The sequence below is a fragment of the Archocentrus centrarchus genome, chromosome 1 (assembly GCF_007364275.1).
Source record: "Archocentrus centrarchus isolate MPI-CPG fArcCen1 chromosome 1, fArcCen1, whole genome shotgun sequence".
NCBI lineage: Eukaryota > Metazoa > Chordata > Actinopteri > Cichliformes > Cichlidae > Archocentrus > Archocentrus centrarchus.
Genome location: NC_044346.1, coordinates 7,546,345 through 7,562,439, shown reverse-complemented (window position 1 = coordinate 7,562,439; position 16,095 = coordinate 7,546,345). Strand labels below are relative to the sequence as shown.

The 16,095-nt window shown below is 42.6% G+C and overlaps 2 protein-coding genes across 2 annotated transcripts; one reads left to right on the top strand and one right to left on the bottom strand.

The window, feature by feature from the left end:
• Positions 1–3,565: 3,565 nt before the first annotated feature.
• LOC115783545 (3-mercaptopyruvate sulfurtransferase) lies at positions 3,566–7,589 on the bottom strand. The gene is made up of 2 exons (XM_030734425.1): positions 6,904–7,589; positions 3,566–4,455 (listed from the first exon to the last, which is right to left on the bottom strand). The coding sequence occupies exons 1-2, from the start codon at positions 7,481–7,483 to the stop codon at positions 4,157–4,159; spliced, it is 879 nt and encodes a 292-aa protein (XP_030590285.1). The 5' UTR covers positions 7,484–7,589; the 3' UTR covers positions 3,566–4,156.
• A 521-nt stretch (positions 7,590–8,110) lies between these two features.
• On the top strand, positions 8,111–15,824 carry rps19bp1 (ribosomal protein S19 binding protein 1). Its single transcript, XM_030746626.1, has 4 exons — positions 8,111–8,284; positions 11,266–11,439; positions 11,813–11,910; positions 15,175–15,824. The coding sequence occupies exons 1-4, from the start codon at positions 8,230–8,232 to the stop codon at positions 15,322–15,324; spliced, it is 477 nt and encodes a 158-aa protein (XP_030602486.1). The 5' UTR covers positions 8,111–8,229; the 3' UTR covers positions 15,325–15,824.
• The last annotated feature ends 271 nt before the right edge of the window (positions 15,825–16,095 follow it).

The window sequence follows — 16,095 nt, the reverse complement described above, 5'->3', positions numbered from 1 at the left end:
TGCTGCTGGCATTCCATCAGTGTGGGAAGGGCTTTAAAATGTGAGGTGCAATAGTGTGTGTGTGTGTGTGTGTGTGTGTGTGTGTGTGTGTGTGTGTGTGTGTGTGTGTGTGTGTGTGTGTGTGTGTGTGTGTGTGCCCGTGTTCAAGTTGCAAGTACCACACCCTTTTGCACACAGCTGACAAAAATAAACAGCCTAAACTTAACTCAATTAGACCTCGCATCCAAGAAAAGTATACCATGTTACATGCAGTATTTTAACACAGATACTGCAATATTTACTCCTCTGCCATGTGACAGGGTGCACACAGGTAAGCAACTTCATTATGAAACCATTAAAAAGGAGGTCAGTCTTACAACCAAAAAGTCTTGTCAGACACAGCAGTCAGGATATACAATAAGCCCATTTGTGCACAGCTGATGAGAACGTGTCCAGATATTTATATTTCACCAGGACAAAAAGCCAAATTTGCACACTATACAACATAGTCAAGGACCCTTTCACTGCAAAGAGAGTAATGTGAAATCCCTGCTTAATGATAATGTTAAACTACTCAGCGGGAACTCATAAAAGGCCAAAGTGTTACCTTCATCCAAGTGCACAGATATAATACTCCAAATGTGACTTAGCACTCAGAGGTTTAGGTGATAAATTTCCTCATGAGGGGCACTGAGAAGTTTGCTCTTCTTATTTCAGCTGTTCCCTTCAGGGGTTGCCACAGTGGATCATTTGCCTCTGCATGTCCTTCACTACATCCATGCACCTCCTCTGTGGTCTTACTCTTTTCTTCCTGAATGGGTACATTCTTTGCCCAATATATTGACTACTCTTCTCTGCACATGTCCAGATCATCTCAGCCTTGCCTCACTCACTTTTTCTACAAAGTGCTCAACCTGAGCTGTCCCTCTGATACACTCATTTCTAATCTTTCACATTCTGGTCACTTCTAATGAAAATCTTAAATCCTTCTTCTTCTCTAGAGCATACCTCCACCTCTCCAGCTTCTCATCCACCTGCTCCCTACTTTCACTGCAGATCACAGTGTCATGTGTGAACCTCATAGTCCACAGAGACTCCTGCCTGACCTCATCTGTCAGCCTGTCCCACCATCGCAAACAAGAAGGGGCTTAGAGTCAATCTTTGATGTAATCCCACCCCCACCTTGAACCCATCTGTCACTCTTACTGCACACCTCGCCCCTGTCCTCATACATGTCCTGCACCTGCAGCCAGTTTTCCACAAGGTTTAGGAGTGTGTTTATGGGAATTCTTGACCTTTCTTCCAGAAGTGCATTTGTGAGGTCAGTCACTAATGTTGGATGAGAAGGCCTGGCTCACAGTCTCTGCTCTAATTCATCCCAAAGGTGGTCTGTCAGGTTGAGCTCCTGAGAGTGACCCATTCTTTCACATTTGTTTGCAGAAGCAGTCTGAAGTGGTTGGAACACCTAAATTCAATCAGTCTACCAAAATTACTCCATTGGTCACCAGGAGGTCACAAAAGAACCCAGAACAACATCTAAAGAACTTCAGGCGTCACTTGTCTCGGTTAAGGTTCATGATTTAGGAATGTGAAAAACGGCATCCCTGGGAAAGTTTCAAGGCCAAAGCCACTGCTGACCAATAAGAACACAAAGGTTTGATAGCTTTTTAAGCATTAGCACTACCATAAACCTTAGGGTAGAAGTGCAAGAAAATTTAAGTGGTTACTAAGTGGCTTGGTGTGTCAGGGTGCTAGGCAAAGTCAAGTTGGCTATTTTCACCAATTTCCAGTATTGCCACTAAGCTAAGACAAGAAATGAATCTCTTGTCTCTGCTGCAAACTGATTTGGTGTGGAAATACAACTAGCATTAGCTAGTAAACCAACTTCAGTGATTTATCATTGTAACAGATGAGTTTCCTCTTGCTAACCACCTTGGGCAATGTGTGTGATGTAGAGAAGATGGAGTGTGAACAGTTGGTAATAACTGCTGTAGTATATTAGCAAGGAAAGCTCTGACAGTGATGGAGAGGGGATGGCAGAGCATGCCAGGTCTAATAAAACAGGCCAGTTGATCAAGAAATTTTATGTTGTACTACTGCAAGTTGCTCAGTAAGCTCACCCACATGTTGCCAACTTTTATTTTTTTAAGTTATTGCAGCCAATCAGAAGTAGGTTGGCTTAAAAGGAAAATGAATGGCATTTTGAGGGGAAGCACTGAGGCCCAGTATAAGATAAATAAGGATTTCTGAACTGTAAATCCTACATGCTGTGTTCCCACTTTAGTAGAGTCCAGATAAGAATATGGAGCTGGAAGTTAGCATAGCCGGCCCTCTTAACAGAAGTTTCTAACTGAAGAGTTTTGGGTGTTTTTTTTTTCCTGTGCACCCCCCAGTAATGTACATTGCTAAGCTAAATGTTGACAATAAAATTGTAAATCCAGCTGCAAGGTTTAAAACTGATCTAATGCAGTGCTGCCCTCAAGTGGAGGCTAAAAAAATTAAACCAAAAAAAATCATTTTGATACTACAGAAAATCAACTATTCAGTACTTGTAAAATGGAAAGATATTCATAGTAACTTCACTAAGATTTATTTACTATCACAAGCCCCAAAGATACAGTCAATCCTGAAGTTTCCCTTCATTCATACTTTGATTGGTTTTTGGTCTAACAGGAACTTGCGGTTGTAATTTGAGGACAGGTGTACAGCTGCGATTTTTACTAGGAATTAAATTCATAAAAAACAACTGAATTATTTAGGACTGGACAGCAAGCCCAGAGAATATTTTCTTTTGGGAGTCCACTGCCATTTCAAGCTATCTCCAACAATTTTGCCAAAGGAGCTCATGTTCGCAGCAAGATAACAGGAAAAAAAAAGTTTATCAGATCAGCACACTCACCAGTTAGAGCCAGGACAGGGGGACTACTCCCAGGCTCGAACAGCAGTGATGAAGTATTCGGTTAACTCCTTTTTTCCCCCTTATATATAATGTCCGTAAGAGAAAATATCTAGACTGTACTACTCAGAAAGGACAAGAGGCTTATTTTACATGAAAGAGGAAGAGTGGAAGTTCAGCTGAATCGCACTTCCTTTTTTACACAAATCATGTCAACTTTGACGTTCAAGGTTAGTGCCCATAGTGGCATGACTAGTTAAAATTCCAGTTTATTTAGAGCAACTCTTTTCCTGTGTAACGAAAAAATGTCCGTAATGTGAGATTTATGAATAGCACCAAATATGTGACAGCAAAGTGGATTTTGGTGGCATTTTTGCGTCTTTTCCCTTTAATTAAATGCAAGAAAAGTTTAAGTTAGCAAATCATTTTTCTTTAGAGTTAAGCAGACTTCTTTGTCCAAACTTCAGTCACTTTCGATGTTGCTCAGCATGAACAAATACTGAAGTTAGAAGTTGCAATTTCTTAAGAAATTATTAATATAAGTACCAATGTGGGCTTAATCAAAGCAATATTTTCAGCACCAACACTGCCAGAAATCTTTTTAAGTCTCCACAAGAAACTCAAGTCTTTCAAAATAGTGTATAGTAAATGACAATTTATAATATGCAATGAATCAGCAGAAACAATGAGGACATATTATTTTAGTTTATTTAGTAGACACAAACCTGTTGTTTCACTGGGGGACATCTTATTTTGAAAGGGAAAAAAAGAAAAACACCCTCCTTGGCTCTAATCAGACTAAAAGGTCAAAAGTCCATCGATCAAACTGCATGTTTCTAAGAGCCGACCAAAGTGGCCTCAACTCTTCCTCAGTTTTCTGTCCTTTTTAAAACAGTTACAGACTCAGTGAATATCTTCATATTTATTTTAACAAACAGACAAGATTACAAAGGTTAGGTCTTTGAGTCTGTGAGCTGCCAACAGGTGGAGAGCTGCAAAAAACTGATTAAGTCCAGTTTAGTGTCCACATATTGTTGACTTTAATCATGTATCATCTATCAGTATATAATGGATGAATAACTAAAAAATCCCCACTCATGCATTATTGGTAAAGGAACCCCTGGACATCCTGGGAAATTTTACTAACTTGCTTCTGTCTGCGGCATCATAGGAGGAAGTCATAAATCCCAACTGGCCAAACTACTTCTTTACACCCTACTAAACAACAACACGAGTTTCTTGTGATCGAGTCCCGTTCTGATCTTGTTGTGGCTCCTGTTGTCACAAGTGTTTCCCTCTGCCTTCAGATAGGACATGCTCGGGCACGGCGCGGGTGTACCACTCCGACCACCCACCGTCGTACACCGACACCCCCGGGTGTCCGCACTCGTGGGCCCCCAGCGCCACATGGCACGCAGTCACTGCAGAGCCACACAAGACGCAAAGAGGGCGGTCGAGGTCCACACCGGCACGGGCGAACAGAGCCTGGAGTTTTTCCTTTGGAAGGAAGTGGCCAGAAGGTGACAGGAAGGAGTGGAAGGGAATGCTGATGGAACCGGGGATGTGGCCTGGCTCTGTGTCTGTCAATCAGGATAAGCAAAGACATTTAGAATTTTTTTTAAATAATTAGGACTACTTAACGTGTACTCTTAATTAATTAGGAGATGGACAGTTTCACAGAAACATGCAATAAAAAGGACCTTTAGAAATGTTGATTCACCTTGGTGGCTACGAGGCCTTGTTACTGTACTTTGAATCTACTGTAGTGTGTAAAATTCTTGAGCCACTGCTCATTTCTTTATATTTTGCAAGGAAAATGGAAAATATGTGGAGCAATTTATTGAAACATGTGCAAGCAGTTACTGTATACAGTATATAGACTCTCAGAAAGCCTGAAGAAGTATTGCTCATGATCACTTTAAGACTACAAGGTCTGGCTTCTCTGAAGCAAAATCCTGTGAAATAAGGCGTGGCTTAAGACTTTCATACAGTACTGTAACCACCATGAAATCACCCATTTACTAGTTAGTGAAGTCTCATTGTGACACATCAAGCTGTGAATTTGTCATCATCACTGCTGTGGTGTTTTAAAACCACGTGTGACAAGTGACTGTGAAGCCAAAGACACTGCACACCCATTAGGTAGCAACTTATGATTCATACTGGCTATTAAAAAGGGGTTTAAGGCCATCTGTGTGGGCTTCACTTTTCAGACCTTTCTAGTGACATCCATCTTTGATGCAGCTGGAGTGACCTTTGACATTACAAATAGTTTTTGCCACTCTGGATATTTTAACATGTCACAGTGACATAATCAGTGCAGATAATAAAAATGAATGGCTGAATTAGCTTTAATTTCAGTCTGACCTGCACACTGCCTGAAAGTCACACTGACATCAACACATGAATAGAACAAAGTTGTGTTTAGTGCGATTAGTAAAGTCATTAGAATCCCCACTTCCAAAAAAATTCAGGATGCAGCTTAAAATGTAAAACCTGAGTGACTTAAATTATAAAGGTATGCATGATTATCATGTCATTGTAATCTGCTTTTATATTCATCCTCACTGCGAGCATCAGAAAGAACAAGAGGTCACAGGGGGCATGTTTTTAATCAGTCCAACTGCAACCTACTCAAACAAACAAACAACAAAAAAAAAAAAAATCAGTGGAGGGGGATGAGACAAAGATGACATTCTTTAAAAATGAAGATAAAAACTGCATAATGTGACCATTGATAACCCTAATCAACGCTTGGCTGCAGAAGGACCATGTGAGCTAAAAACCCATAAAGAGTATTCCTCATAACATTTTTCGTGTGTGAGTTTTTCAAAAATAAGAATTTTGGCTGCTTTTGCACTTCTCTAGAAAAAGCATTTCTCTTCTCATGGTAACAGTTTCCTTGAGGATCACTGCTCAGACTGCGTTCATGAATGCTCTGCCTGCAGAGGAGCCCTGTAACGGCACATCAAAGCTCTCCTCTGTAACTGTGTGTGTACTGTGAGAAGTGTATGGATAAGACACATACAGCTTATCACTGCATTGTGCTCTGAGTGAGTGCTGTCTTTGGAGAAAAAAAAAAGAAAATCAGCAGATCAAAGGTTAGACTATTGCTGTATCTAAATGTTTAACCATTCACTCTGTCCTACAGCAGTGTGTGTGTGCGTGTGTGTGTGTGTGTATAGTTCACTGACTGCAGCTAAAATGCAAGGTTATCGGAGTGTGGTCTATCCACTTACTCTCCTTACATGTTTGTGTTGTTCAGTCAGCCAGGCCCAGCCTGCTGGGTTTGCACAGAGCAAACTATCTCTGTGTACAAGGAAGTAGCAACCCATTGTGCCCCCCACCCCTCAGCGCATACCTGTGTCACCCTGACCCCACTGTCAAGAGTCAGACTATAATCATGTTGTGTTTTTTTATTCTAGTTGTGTATGTGTGTTCATTAAATATCCCATCACTACTAAAGAGTGGGCGACAATAACTGATGAAAAGGTAATCTGTCACGTCCCCTAATAATATCTAACTTTCCCCCCTATAAACAGTCACGATCAGCTCGTCAATGAGTTCTATAAACTCCTAAATGAAATGTGACAACGAATTTACAAAATAAAAGCTCCTCTTCACCGTTATTATGATTCATGCTCGTGCTGGGCATTTGCAGAAGTCAGCTAAATTTCTATTTTTCAACGTTAGTATTTTTGCTCAGAGAGAGCTTTCTATGGAAGTATGAGAGTTGCATGAATTTACATTAATCAAACCGGAAATCCTTGCAAGACTGCCTTATTGGAACAGTGTCGCAACACTGAGTTATATTAAGTCATCTTCATCATAATTACTGCATTTGTCGATCAGTGTGTCAGGATCTTTTAAGCCTACAGCAACTAAGTGGGACATGCAGGACTGCATTCTTTTTTATTTATTTAACTTGCCCGCTTTATAGTGGAATATCGTAATTTATTGGTCAGCTGAAGGCTGAAAGCCTACAAAACTTATTCACCAGTGTAAGGACTCTTAGGTAGACTACTCACTGTCTCTGGGTTCAGGATCCAGGCCTCTGAACCTGCCTGTGGGCCTGGCATCCACCACCTGGAACTTCTTGGTGTCCAGGTTATCCAGGATATCCTCATACGTCTTTATCCACGAGTGGTTCAGAGATGCTTTGAATTCGGTCGGCGTGGGTCTGACATACCGGTCACTCATAGGTAGACCCTCCAGCTCCCAGTTCCTGAGCCCCCCGTTGAGTAAAGAGACCCCACTGTGCCCGAATACCCGGAACATCCACCACACACGGGGCGCCGAGAACGCCCCGAACTCGCTGCAGTCGTAGACGACGACGTGCGTGTCGTTCTCGATCCCCAGTTTCCCGACATAATCCGCAAAATATTCCTCTGACGGCAGCATGTGGTCCAGAGGAGAGGTTTTATCACAGCACTGGTCTATGTCAAAGAAAGCTGCTCCCGGGACGTGCTTCCTCTTGAACTCGCTCTTGGCATTTCGCCGCAGTTTGGGTAAATACCACGAAGTGTCCAAGACGCGCATCTTTCCCTGGACCTTCACGGCCCGAGCGAGCCATTTAGAAGTGACCAGAGCCGTGGCCTGAAGCGCCATGGTGACAGGCTGCAAAGTTGACTTCAGTTTCACTGTATTCAACAAACCCTGTGTCAAAAGTCGGGAAAGGGCGAGAGAGCAAAGGTATTAATGGTGGCGAGAGAGCGCACATAAACAGCCACGCCCCCAGCTCACCTGACGCTGGTAAAAGTGAAAAGGCAGGACACAGTTAAAAAAAAAAAAGAGGGATAGGGGAAATAACCTAGTTTTTAGTTGCAGTTTACTTTTTTTTAAAAGCACAACAGGAATATTCCATTTTTATTCTGTCTCAGTATGAAGGGATTTGTTTTCTTCCAGGTGAGCCGGTTGTTATATTCACAGGACCGGCTGTTAACAGAACAATAAAGTCTGGACACGTTTATTGGCTCATTTTGTTCACCTAGTTTGGGGCACTGCTACGACCTACATTTTGATAGCACGTTTTACTCGGTTTTACTACACTTTCTCCCACAGCTACCATAGTGCATTCCTTCTGCTTTACTTAAACTAATACTATTGATAGTAATAATAATACTTTTAAAACTACAATAATAAAAATATAACAACAGACCCCAGCAGCCATAGCGTATTACCCAAGTAGGAACTTTGTTCATTTTTGCCTCCTCAGGCCGACTGATTTTAATTGACGCACGCGAGGAGCTTGCCGGATGTTTATCGGGCCACATGTTGCTACTCAGGTATCAGAGCAGATTTCTGTTGATATAGTTTGTGGAAAGTTGAAGAAAACCTCTGTGGCTTGAATCAGGATGTCGGCGTCGATGATCAGGAGAGGACTCGAGCTGTTGAGCAGTGACATTAAAGGTCAGTTTAGCCTCCTGAGCTTGCTAGTTGGCTACCAGTGTTGGATATCGGCGCCCTCTTTTGCAGCTCCGATGACCGATCAGTGTTTTTACAAAGTTACAGTCAAGACTGTAATAGGTTCGGGTTATACTGTTGCTTTAAGTTTTGAAACTGGGTAGTTAAATATTAATTTGAAGCTTTATTCATGCTGAAATTACATTATCTTTGTCATTAAATCTTAACGACAAAGCGTCAGAAAAAGGCTTGGTGTAATATTTGAATAAATGCTATCATGACGGGCATTATAGTAAACCTCAACCTACATAACTCAGTAACACTCCTGCGAGAAAAGCTATTCCTCATCCTAATGAGCAGGTACTTGGTCTCAGCACAGCTGCTGTCCGGAGGACCCTGGGAAGAGTTGATGTACGCTCATGTCCTCACAAAATACCTTACTGGTCCAGGCTGTTGTGCCGTCGTGCTTTAAGACAGCTACTAGCATACCAGTGCCTTTAAAAAAAAAAAAAGTCCATGCCTTAATGATTACCACTCACTTTTGTCATGATAAACTGTTTCAAGAGGCTAGTAAAGGACCGCATTATCTCCAGACTCCCCCGACGTTTAAATCTGTTGTGATTAGCTTACTGCCAACATCACTCCAAAGAGGATGCCGTTTCCACTATTTGCATGATTGTTCACGAGGACACTCATGGAAATGTTGTTTGTGGACTTCTGTTCTGCATTCAACACAATCATCCCCTGCATGTGGTAAGCAAACTGAGCTGTGCAGAGAGGAGGTGAGACAGGTGTTTGCATTTGCCTAGGGTCAGTGCTACTGCTGGTAGCATGAGGCAATACCTGAACCCAGCCTAGGTTGCACAAGTGGTCCAACTCCTCCAGGATGGCACATCAGTACATGCCAGAAGGTTTGCTGTGTCTCCCAGCACAGTCTCAAGAGCATGGAGGAGATTCCAGGAGACAAGCAGCTACTCTAGATGAGCTGGATCAGAATCAGAATCAGAATCAGAAGGTTTTTATTGCCATATGGGTGAACAGGTTCACAGCATTAGGAAATTGCTGCGGTACTTCGTGCTTACAGAAAAAAAAAAAACAAATAAGTATAAAAACTATAAGACAATATACAAGTATACAAATTGCAAATATACAGAGATATTAGAGCTTACAAAATATACAGTGCAGAGACTAATTAAAAGATAAGAGAATGTAAACTATATTCCACTAATATGTACATCAGTGCAATCAGACAGGTGCATAGACATAGGGTCATCAGCGTTTGTGGAGGGTGGTGGTAACAGTCTTAGGGTAATTGTTCATGAGTCCAACAGCAGAGGGGAAGAAACTGTTCTTATGGCGGGAGGTTCTGGTCCGTATGGACCGTAGCCTCCTGCCTGAGGGGAGAGGGTCAAAAAGTCTGTGCCCAGGGTGAGAGTGGTCGGCTGTGATCCGACCTGCACGCCCCAGTGTCCTGGAGGTGTACAGGTCCTGGAGAGATGGGAGGTTACAGCCAATCACCTTCTCAGCAGAGTGCACAACGCGCTGTAGTCTCTGTTTGTCCCTAGTGGTGGCTCCAGCGTACCACACAGTGCTGGAGGAGGTAAGGATGGACTCAATGATGGCAGTATAGAACTGCACCATGGTCCTTGCTGGCAAGTTGAATTTCTTCAACTGCCGCAGGAAGTACATCCTCTGCTGGGCCTTTTTGACGACAGAGGTGATGGTGGGCTCCCACTTGAGGTCCTGGGTGATGGTAGTTCCCAGGAAGCGAAAAGAGTCCACTGTGGTGATGGGGGTGTCAGTCAGGATGATGGAGGGTAGAGGGGCTGTGTGCTTCCTAAAGTCCACTATAATCTCCACTGTCTTCTGGGCGTTCAGTACCAGGTTATTGTGGCTGCACCAGGACACCAGACGTTTGACCTCCATCCTGTAGGCCGACTCGTCCCCGTCTGAGATGAGTCCGATGAGAGGTCCGTAAAAGGTCCTCAACCCATCAGCAGGACCCGTATCTGCTCCTTTGTGCAAGGAGGAACAAGATGAGCACTGCCAGAGCTACAAAATGACCTCCAGCAGGCCACTGGTGTGAAAGTTTCTGACCAAACAATCAGAAACAGAATTCATGAAGGTGGCCTGAGGGCCCGATGTTCTCTAGTGGGCCCCATGCTCATTGCCTGACACCGTGGAGTCCGATTAGCATTTGCCATAGAGTACCAGATTTGGCAGGTCCACCACTGGCACCCTATACTTTTCACAGATGAGAGCAGGTTTACACTGAGCACATGTGGCAGATGTGAAATTGTCTGGAGAAGCTGTGGAGAACGGTCTGCTTCCTGTAATATTGTTCAGCATGACCAGTTTGGTGGTGGATCAGTGATGGTTTGGGGAGGCACCTGATGTTGTCAGGCATGTACGTGGGGGCCATAGAAACTACTGAGTAGCATTGGGCTGCAATGAAGATTTAGCAAAATAGACTAGCCTGCTGCATCATTTTTTTTCCACTTCTCCATTTTCAGGCACTGAGGTACCTCTGTTTTTTTTTTTTTTGTTTGTTTGTTTTTTGGCCACAGTGGCTTTTATCAACAGTGGAGAGTGACAGGAAATTGGGAGGAGAGATACGGGGGAGGACACGCGAGAAATGGCAACAGGCCGGGACTCGAACATGCGCCGCTATGTGGCACATAGCATGCAGTCGCCTGCTCAACCTGTGAACTACCCCGGTGCCGCCTCTGTAGTTTCCATCAAATGATGTGGCATCCTTTCATTCCTAACACATTACTCAGTCCGTGTCAGTACAGATATCCAGCATGATTTTTTTCCCATTGAGATCTGATGTGTTTTCAAAGTGTTCATTTAGTATTTTTGAGTGGTGTGTAAAAGCAGTATAAGCAGCTCGCTAACCACACTCTTAGAGGAACTTGGCTCCATGTCTGACTCTGCAGCTTACTTTGAGTTTTCTCCTTGTCTTTTTGTCGTATGTTTCCTGCCAGATGTCAGCAAAGTGAAAAAGAAGAAGCAGCAGACCCCCAGCTCAGCCACAGTGATGGAGCTGGTGAGCACCAAGCGGCAGGGAGTTACCAAGCAGGTCAAAAGGCTGCAGGGCCGCCTTGGTCCTGGCAAGAGCAAGGCCACTGTTAAAGACAAGAGGATCAAGTCTGCAGTAGGTCAGTCTGCTCACAGTATTTCACACTCATTCAAATCTCTCTCTCTCTGCATGTGTAGATGGTGACCATATGTGTCCAAAGTCCCTGGAAAGGATAATGTTTATTCTTCTTTTTGAAAAGATCTCATGAGAATATTGTGTTTTTAAAAAAAAGAAAAAAGAATTGGAGTTGATGCTGTTGTGTAAGAACCACTAGGTGGCAGCATTAGTCTTTAACAAGTTGTAAGAATTGTAGCCTTTTACTGGAAAAGAACTCCAACAACCTGAAAAATTGTTCTGTTTCAGTCAGCATCTCTCATTACTCTAATTTCTTTCACAGTCTAATATTCAGTTGATGTTGCTCTGAATTTCTTCTTCTTTGGTCTGAATTGTAGAGGAATTCAGGAAGAAGCAGGGAAAGAGCCATTTGAGTGATAACCTCAAATACTTTATGGAAGCTGGCCGTAAAGCAACGGATTCTGACACACTGAAGGTAACCAGGACATCAGTCACTCACCTTTTACAACTACTGTCATTGTCTGTGACTTTTATCATTTATTGAAACATTGGAATCCAAAATGGTGAGACTGCATTTTAAAATATTATTCATATTTATTTAGATAAAGAGGTTGAGCACAGATCACAAAAATTGCTTAATAATACATTAAGATTCCAGTTAGGAGAAAATCCTGTCCAAGGTTGTGTAGTACTGGACTCAAAAGATGACTAAAGAAGTCTCAACTGCTTCTCAGGCGGTTTAAGGTCAGTTGCAGTAACAGTAGGATGTAAACTATGTTACTAAAAGTGTTCACTCAGCAATCCAGATCATTGAATTCAGGTGTTCCAATCACTTCCATGGCCACAGGTGTATAAACCAAGCATCTAGGCATGCAGACTGCTTCTACAAACATTTGTGAAAGAATGGGTCGCTCTCAGGAGCTCAGTGAATTCCAGCATGGTGCCGTGATAGGATGATACCTGTGCAACAAGTCCAGTTGTGAAATTTCCTCACTACTAAATATTCCACAGTGAATTGTTAGTGGTATTATTACAAAGTGGAAGTGATTGGGAATGACAGCAACTCAGCCGTGAAGTGGTAGGCCATGTAAAAATAACAGAGCAAGGTCAGTGGATGTTGAGGTGCATAGTACACAGAGGTCACCAACTTTCTGCAGAGTCAATCGCTCCAGACCTCCAAACTTCATGTGGCCTTCAGATTAGCTGAAGAACAGTGTGTAGAGAGCTTCATGGAATGGGTTTTCATGGCAGAGCAGCTGCTTCCAGTCCTTACATCACCAAGCACAATGCAAAGTGTTGGATGCAGTGGTGTAAGTAAGTGGTGCAGTGACGAATCGCGCTTCTCCATCTTGCAATCTGATGGACCAGTCTGGGTTTAGTGGTTGCCAGGAGAACAGCACTTGTCTGACTCCCAACTTTGTGGGAACAGTTTGGGGATGGCCCCTTCCTGTTCCAACATGACTGCACACCAGTGCACAAAGCAGGTCCATAAAGACATGGATGAGCAGAGACTCCAACTGTTATAGTTGCAAAGGGTGGGCCAACATCATATTAAACCCTATGGATTTTAAATGGGATGTCACTCAAGTTCATATGTGTGTGAAGGCAGATGAGTGAATACTTTTGGCAATATAATGTACCGTATTTTGTGGACCATAAGGCACACTGCATTATAAGGTGCACTATCAATGAACGGGTCTATTTTCACACATAAGGCGCACCGGGTTATCAGGCGCTTGATAAAACATATGTAGAACGAAACAAAAGCGTGAGGTAAGTTGAACTTTATTCAGCTCAACAATAACTCAGAATATTGTTCAGTTGTAACAAATACAGAAAAATACACACATTTTAAATCCTTCATCTTCCACAAATCCGTCAAATTCCTCATCTTCAGTGTCTGAGTTGAGCAGTTGGGCGATTTCGGCATCAAGCATGCCGGTTCCCTCTCATCATTATCCAAGTCAGCCTCGCTGTTATTACTGCTTTGTTAATAATTGTAAATAAAAGGGCAACTTTTGCTGGCAATCTCTCGCCATCTTCTTCAACGTCTTAACAGACGCTGCAATATATTCTTTATTAATGAGGGTAAGAACAAGTCATTTCCTCATTTTATATATAAGCCCTTCATAAATCCTGTGCACCAGTATATTTACTGATTTAAGCAAAGAAAAAACATTAAAAAAAACACACACAACACCGGAAACCTGAAAACTCCGCTGTCACCGTGTTTTGTGTACATACAGCGCTCGTACTGCTGGTACGCTGTGGCGTCGCCCGGACCTCTCTTTGGCACCGAGGAGGACAGCACACACACCCCCAGACCTCGATTCATCCTTTAGCAACTTTTGAGACAGTCGACAGCGAGTTTTGTTACACAAAAGTTGGCAACAGTGCTGGTGTTGTGCAAAATTCTGTTCCCCCGTGTCGGGAGAGCGCAGCCAGAGAGGCGGATCCGACAGTCTTCACGGCACTTCTGATCAATTTCTCGGGAAAAGTCTTTTACAGTGTTTATTCCTCTCATCAAGAACAACAACTCCTGTGAATATGAAAACATTTGTTATTTATTTGCCAAAGTTACATGGGGGGAACCAAATATTTCAACCATCCAAAATATTGTGTTCCCCCTCCATGACATGGGACCAAATTAATTTACCAGCAAGTCTTTTACAGTGTCATTTTACCAAGAAATCGATTAGAAGCACCGTGAAGACAGTCGGATCCACCTCTCTGCCTGCAGTTTGTGCTCCCAACACAGGGGGAACAGATTTTCACGGGGGAACAGAATTTCACACAACACCAGCCGCCAATTGCCAGATTACGCACAAATATACGGGCCAGTATAGATGGAAATAGGCCAGGAACATGTAGAATAAAATCCATCATCGTTTTCTGCGGTTTACTGCGTAAGGTTTCCATTTTTGTTGGAACAGTGTTTCCACTTCTTGTTGGAACAATGTTTCCACTTCTTGTTGAATTTATCTCCGGCGGCTTTGGCGGCTTTCCACACCTGCTGCGCTGCACTCACAGCTTGTTCCTGTCTAATATCATCAATAGAGTTATTTTGTGAATCAATGATGGACTATTTTAGAGAATTCAATGAGGCCTTTGAACTGATTTGTCAGACCTGAGGCCATATCGCTGCAGACGACGGTGCAGTGGAGTGGATGCCTCGGCCATCGGCGGTCAGACGGCTGGGCTCAAATTACACAGACCGACCGATATTTTCTATTTATTTGAAAAGCGTACGCTGGGTGTTACACCCCCCCCCGTACGCTTTGTACGCTTTGGAAAATGTCAATATTTGTGAAGCGTCCCTTATCAAAGTCACACTAAAACATTTTGACAGATTTTTGAGCGCAGTGTACCACATAAATTGGTTCAAGGTCGATAAGCGCAACAAAAATTTATAAATAAGGCGCACCGAATTATAAGGCGCACTGCCGATTTTTGAGAAAATTTAAGGATTTTAAGTGCGCCTTATAGTCTGAAAAATACGGTAGATAAATAGGAGAAAGTCAAACACACATTAAATCTTGGTGGTGGGAAGATTCAGATTAAATCAGCAAACTGCAAACATCTAGTGCAGAAAGATCAGAATCCCAGAGGGTTTTTTTGCATTGTGGACAAACCCAAATAGATTCATAGCCAGTGTCAGTGTGTGTTTTTTGACAAGCTGCTTTTGTTGTCTGCAGGTTGTTCTGTCCTAAAATATTGGTTTGATTTGTGTCTGATTTAGATCCTGAACCATAATACAGGGAGGCAGTCCAGAAACCGTCGAGACAGGCCTGCAAAGAAAGCCAAAGAGACACAGTCTGTGTTCACAGAGGAGGAGTTCCAGCAGTTTCAGAAGGAATACTTTGGCAGGACTGTTGAGGATGAGAAATGAAACACACCCAGATACAAAGAGACTGCAGTCACAGTGGAAGCTCCAGGGCTGCGTCTGGAGGTTCAAAGTGGATTTCTGGACCAGACTGTGTTCTGAAAATTGGTTTTGATTCATGTTTGCTACACACGTACAGTTTTAATATGTATTGTTTTTAGGGTTTTGTTTTCCTACTGAAGCCGTCAGTATGACTAATGTGTGTCCGTTCTGAACAAACCGCAGGTTACAGTTCACACTTTATCAGTTATAGTTTTAGAAATGACTGGAACTGACTGAGAGACCTCACACGAGTCACCTTTTCATGCTTTGTGAACTACAGATAAGATGCAACTCATGTTCATGGCTTAACAACCAGCAGAAGTAGTAAAGAGATATTACTATGTCAAAGAGAGAACTACTATCAACATGGCTTTTCTGTTTCTCACTTCTTTTCTTTTGAGATCTTCTGAGGCTTATTGAGATTGAGTTATTTTTGCAATAAAAAGCCTAATTCTGGACGTAAACCTGTATGAAACCACTGATAACTGTAAAGACTTGATATTAGAGCCCATAATAAATCAATTACTAAATAATAATGCAGTCAAAATAAACCTTTTTTTGACATTTCGCTTTCCCCTCCAATTAAGAGGAGTTAGCGAAATGTCAAAAAAGTAACTTAAAGGGCCAAATTTGTAGTTCTAAACATATTTATTTTTTCTTCACTTTTTGTCTCTCCAAAGATGTTTTTCCCTCTCTTCTGCAGCCTCAATTGCAACTACAGTACATCTAAATGAA